Below are 6000 nucleotides of genomic sequence, written 5' to 3' on the forward strand. Positions count from 1 at the left end.
CTAAAACTACAGTAGGGCAAGGTTGCTCATTATATGATATTGTCATTTTCTATAACAGTCGCTGCAGTTGGAAGATGTATAATATATTCAACTTTTTCTTACGTTTTATACTTTTAGATTTTGTTCAATTATGGTAATTGTTAAATAAAGATTTCAAAGATAAACCCTGATCTTGATTTCAAAGATAAAACCTTGATCTTTTCTACCCCTGTTAATTCACCCCAGATCCACTTTTCTGAAATGCCGACTTCTTTCCTGGAAGTCCTAGCATTGTCTTTTTTTTTTTTCCCTTTTTTTTTTTAATAACCTCTCCCACCCCTCACGCCTCCTCCCACAGATCTCCCGATGTCCCTGCTGTCAAATGTTGTACTTGTGTGCTTCCCCCTCTCCCCATCTGGTCTTCCCCTCCTTTTATTATGTCTCGTCAGTTTATTTTTTCCATTAATGTTAGCTCTTACACGAGCCTCGATCTTGTATACAAAAAAAAACTTTTTAAAAAAAACTCCCCCGACAGCCACTCAATGAGTAGATCTACTGGCTCTACTATAAACACCAGAAGGACGTTTTGTGAGAATATCATTATGCAATGGCCTACACGTTTGGACTTATGCTATAGGATATTTAATGTCCCTAACTGAGCTACAGATTGCCTCGTTCAGAAGAAGACTTTATCCGAAATACAGAAACTCTTCCTTGCGTCATCATAACAGTTTTCAGTTAGACTCAACCCCGACTGGAATCCAATCCAGAGGTGAACCGGTAACCAAATGAGCTATCCCGCCGTCCCAAAATCTATGTCTAGAGGTCACCAATGCTGGCCAGGAATATGCCTTTTGTTGGTAAAACACAAACACACAAACGGTGCTGATCATCTACAGAAGGCATAAGAAAGGAAGCAAACAAATATAAAGATTGGAAAGTATGGAAAATAAAACTTTATACTGATCTGAACCAACAAACAGCCCAGACTGTGCGACCATGAGTCAACTTTCAGGCCTACGAGTGCTCCAAAAGGAAACATCCAGAACGACTTGAGTTAAGAGCTATAAATAGCTTGAAAACAAGGTCGTGCACATATCTAGAATGGAGGAGAACTCTCGAGTCTATCATAAAGAAATGCGAAAAGCAAAGACTGGCCAAAAAAAAAAAAAAGTGGGCAAAGGCTCCTTCCCCAAAATGCAGCTCGTCATCAAAAATGTCGTTGCGAGAAACGAGATGAAGAAGACAAATCTAAAAAAAAAAAAGTACAAACCAAGTACGAGTAACTTAAATCTTTTTTTTTTCAAGTACAGAATAGTCACTTCCAAGCGAGTATTGAAAAATGCTCGAACAAACAAAAAGAAAAACTGAACAAAGAAAAGTATGTTCCAAACTGGAAGGAATCATTTGGAAATGAGAAAAGACCTTGAGACCTGATAAATTTGGGGGGGGGGGGGGAATTTGAAATTTTGAATTTTGGAAAATTTGGAAAAAATTTGAAATTTTGAAATTTGGAAAAGAGAAAAGACCTGTTAAAATAAAATCCATTCACCAAGACCAGCGAACGCCAACAAAACAGAATCACATGATAAGATGAAGCATATTTGATATACCTGAGTAATATAGAGTGAAAATGACCCCGGCAGGTGAGATTAAATCCACCAAGAGAAACGATAATGATGAGAATTTCCTTCCTGCCCTAGGAACACGACCCCGAATGTCACGCTGGGGTCTGGAGGGTCAATCGTGAAATGGAATGGAGGACCGGGTCATGCTCTTATTTTCATGGAGCGGACGCTGCAGGTTGAAGAGACGGTCATTCTCCGCTTTGAGGTAAATGTTCGTTATCTTACTATAATTCACCAAATGTCCGTCCGTCTGTCTGTCCGTCCATCCATCCCTTCCCAGGTACCGCAAAAACGGCTGAACTGATCGCAACGATATTTTGGGTGGGTAATCCTGGGGCCCCTGGAGTAAAATAGGTTCTATTGTTTTTCCAATTTCAGCTTTGGTCTCCAGCATTTTCAGGTTTGGACTCCCGCCTGACGTTATTGTCCTGGGTACCGCAAAAACGGCTGCACCGATCGCAACGATACACCTCCATGCCCGTGTGATTCCCACGGGTGACCCCACTAGTTGTGTTAATTTGGCGTTAAGCAAACTTTGTTTCCGAGGGTTTTCATTTGGTAGAGAGATATCTTTCAGGTGGTGATGTGAAAGGTATTGAGATGTATCGCATAGCTCTGCCATGTTAAGCAAACTGTGCATCGTCTGACAATAATTCTTCTGGGGGTTTTAATTGTGTTTGCTCCAACGAAGGCCGCAGTGAGAGCTCCGGTTAGGGTTATGCTAATCGGTATCGGGAAGACCCTTGTACTGAACAGGACTGCCTTTTGTACCGTGGCCAAATTAGAGCGTGAGAGTAATCCGGTGTTGCTGTATGAACAGTGCCAGAATGCTTGCTGCACAGAGCCCATGGTGCTTGGCATTACGACTTGTGACCCCAACGCGCTGTCCATGGCGGAGCTGAGTGCTGAGCCTCAAGATCTCCTGGACCGCCCAGAGTACTGGGTCGTCCACCCTTTTCAATATCCCAGAGATACGGATGGTATGTGTAGCTGCTTTCAAGTTCCTATTTTCCTGGAAATTTAAGATAGGCTTTTGTTAGCATCTGCATAATGTTAAATGCAAAAAACAACTTGAGACCCCCACCCCTATCCTCTCCTCTCTCCTCTCTCTCTCTCTCTCTTCCTCCCCATACCACCCCTTCCTCCCCCACTTCGGCAGACAGTCAAATAACTCTCCTGAGTTAACATTGGTTTAGCTGTTGCTTCTCTTTTTCAACAAGTACATACAATGTATGGTGATTGTATTTATGCATCCAGGGTTTCTGCAGCTAAGGCTGTCCAGGGATGGGAGGATGCAATCTATTGACATAAGGTCTGATGGGAAGGGCCAGACACTCTTCTTCGTTGATGCCTCGCAATCGCTCTGGTTGTTGTTCTATCTTCAAGCCTCGTCAATAAATATTACATCACTGGGTATGTTGCTTATGGGTTTATTAATAATTGTTAAAAAGACCTTGGAAGACCCCTAGACTGCAAACCACCCCCAACTTCCTTAGTCTGCAGACTGTGGACTCTGCTGCTGGCAGAAAATGGACACCCCACCTTCCTAACCCTCTCTCAGTCCCTCATCCCAACCCCCTCAGAATTTATTTTACGTTTTTTTCTCTACTCTATCTATGGGGGAGTTCAGTCGGAGTGGCCGGCTTCCTTGGGGCTGTGTCACGTGTGCTTCCAGTGAGGACGCTCAGGGCTATTGATGATACTGATGATTATTATGATGAGAAAGACTGCATGTTTCCAGTTTGAGCAATATTTAGCCTGTGACTGAAATACCAATAGAGGGTGCTTCCATGGTCTTGACTTTTAACAAATGGTGATTCAGACAATAACAGAACTGTCCTTATTTCAATGAAACCATGTGGTCTCTATTTTCAGGTTCATATACGGTGTCCCCATTGCCGTGCCAAGCAGTTGAGCAGTCCGCCACTGCGGGCTGCACCAATCGCCTTTGCTCCTGCTCTTCATTTTCATCGGCATGCTCTCCTTGCAACTCTTCTCCACTGTCGCCCGATTCATTTATGTCCTTCAAAAGCCAAGGTGAGAATTGGAAGTGTCGGCGTTAAAATTTGGAGGAAGGGAATGTCTTCCAAAAGAGTAGGAGGATATGCAGTTACTGAAGACAGCTTTGCTCTGATGGCACTTTCTGTAACCATGTTGGCTAGATAATTTATCAGAATGTGTTGTTAGCGATATTAATTGCAGCACGTTGGCACTTGTGATGTGATGATCGTGTGAGTCGTCGCTGTCGACGAATGTCTTCCCTTTGTTGGAATGCTCACTAAGCATTGTGCGATGGTTGTATAGGTAAAAAGTGGGTGGTGGGCAGGTGACGATGAAGGGGAAAACCTGCACGGAGAGGCGATTAAAGTGATAGAGGTGTGTGCCATTCCTATGAGCATCGTTGGCTGCAGGTGCAGTAAATGCAACGCGAAGTCTGATGCATGTAGGCGCAGCAGACTGGTCAGGTCGTCGGTATGACGACTGCTGCCCTGATGTCCAAAGTGGGCACAGCTTTCTGCAGATGCTGCGCATTGTTGTCTAAATTGGTGCCACCACTGATGCAAGTGCCAATGTGTTGAAACTTAATATTCAGCCAAGAATAGCTGCTGAAGGGGTGTACCAAAGGACATCACAGCCCAGTGCACCTTTCATTTCCCCTGTAAGAAGCATGAGGCCGCGGAGGATTTGGGAAGAAGTACAAATTGAGTCGGCACAATTGTAGCAAAAGGTGGGAAACGTTGTTAGGATAAGATAAACAAACTCGGTAAGGGGAAATTTGTTGGTACGGCATGTCAGATTTGGAGCACGGATTGATGGTAGGGAGGTTTGTTTGCAGCCTGTGGTTGCTTGGCTGTACCATTTTCTGTAAGCACAGCTGCGCCGCTGATGCAATGCTCCCGATTACCAGTAAGCTGGTACTCATTTTGCCGACCTCAAAGGGATGACAGGCTGAGTCAACCCACCTGGTGTTATTTCAATGGCACGACGGGCTCAAACTCAAGACCCTAAGATCTCAAGCCAGATCTCAAGCCGTTAGGCCAAGACTAGTGTCGCAGATGGGATATGCACGGGTATAGGTAACAAAAACTTTTGATATTAACAATTGATTGTCTTGCAATGTTGTCTTTCAAATATTAACCTACATTCACGCACTTTTCTCCATGAAATTGCCCTTGTTCTCCTACCCCTCCACCACCATTTCGCACTTTTCCCAACAGAAGCATCCCCTTCGAGCATTCAGATGCCTGACTATTTTTTCAACAACGAGTGTGCCATCTGCATGGACAACCCTGTTGACTCGGCCACTTACGGCTGTGGCCATATGTGTGTGTGTGCACCATGTGGCAAAAAGCTCCTCTGCCGTCCGCATCCCACCTGCCCAATTTGCCGACAGGAGATTCACGACATTATTCGTATCTACAGGAGGTGAACTTCACTGCTGATTGCTTCTTCTGAACAGTGTCCATAAGGCTGTTATGTTACACATTACTCTGCAGGAGCTGCTCTCATGGTTTTCTTTTCTTTTTTTGGTTGCACAATGAAAAGTGGAAGCAACCCAATGACGAATGGGAAAAACGATTCCAAATTGCGATCCTCTCGGTTGTGCAACTCTTCCATTCCCAAGTTTCTTGGGGATTCTTAAAAAAAAAAAAAAAAAAATTGCACTTTCTTTTTTACAAAAGGGATCTCTGTCTCATCTTTGACTTATGGCCTAGTCATCCTGGCTTGGTCCTTGTACAGCCCACCCAGCAAGCCGGACGCCTGCTTTCGCCCGCTGTCACCGCAGAACACGGTCTCTGGGGTCAAGCATCCTGTCCTGTAATTTTGTAAACTTTGAACAATTTTTGTACAGTTTTTATATTCGCTTGCACCCCATCATGCTGGAATTGCACATCGACATGATTATTATTCTTTGTATAATAGGAACAACTGAAATCGTACCACAATGATTTGCCCAAGGATCCAAGAGCTACCCTGATGGTATTATGACCGCTCAACGTGTCCGAGTTATCATTAAGTGAACCATACGACCAGAAAACTTAAACGTGCGCATTTCTGCATCAACTAAACATGACATCACGTTGTCAAAGTTAAAGGGCAACCATTAATGAATCTGAGGATCTTTCGATTGCCCGCAAGCCATAAACCACACCGCACGGGCGGAGGCACCCAAGCTTTCAACTCTTCGCGAGTTTGCTGCGTGTGCCAACATGCATGTCGCTCTAATCTTCTATGCATATCAGTTCGAAAATAAACCACGAACAGTTGCTAACCAGCCTGCACTTGGAAATGTGCTCTTCGTTTACCACAGTGACTTCATCCGTTTCCTCCAATTAAACTTTGCATTTGGTGGCTGCATGACCTTAGTGCTGATTGCGGAAGGTCTTCAGTT

The 6000-nt window shown here is 44.1% G+C and overlaps 1 protein-coding gene across 1 annotated transcript in view; it reads left to right on the forward strand.

The window, feature by feature from the left end:
- LOC137413018 (E3 ubiquitin-protein ligase NEURL1B-like) overlaps positions 1 to 5292 on the forward strand; it is a 41833-nt gene extending 36541 nt beyond the window's left edge. Inside the window, exons 5-9 of the mRNA XM_068098403.2 lie at positions 1683 to 1812; positions 2428 to 2587; positions 2865 to 3020; positions 3483 to 3644; positions 4826 to 5292. Of these exons, the coding sequence (XP_067954504.2) occupies positions 1683 to 1812; positions 2428 to 2587; positions 2865 to 3020; positions 3483 to 3644; positions 4826 to 5037 (820 nt within the window). The 3' untranslated portion in view covers positions 5038 to 5292. The remainder of the gene's footprint in view (positions 1 to 1682; positions 1813 to 2427; positions 2588 to 2864; positions 3021 to 3482; positions 3645 to 4825) is intronic.
- The last annotated feature ends 708 nt before the right edge of the window (positions 5293 to 6000 follow it).

The sequence above is a fragment of the Myxine glutinosa genome, chromosome 1 (genome assembly GCF_964187855.1).
Source record: "Myxine glutinosa chromosome 1, kmMyxGlut1.1, whole genome shotgun sequence".
NCBI classification, from domain to species: Eukaryota; Metazoa; Chordata; class Myxini; order Myxiniformes; family Myxinidae; genus Myxine; species Myxine glutinosa.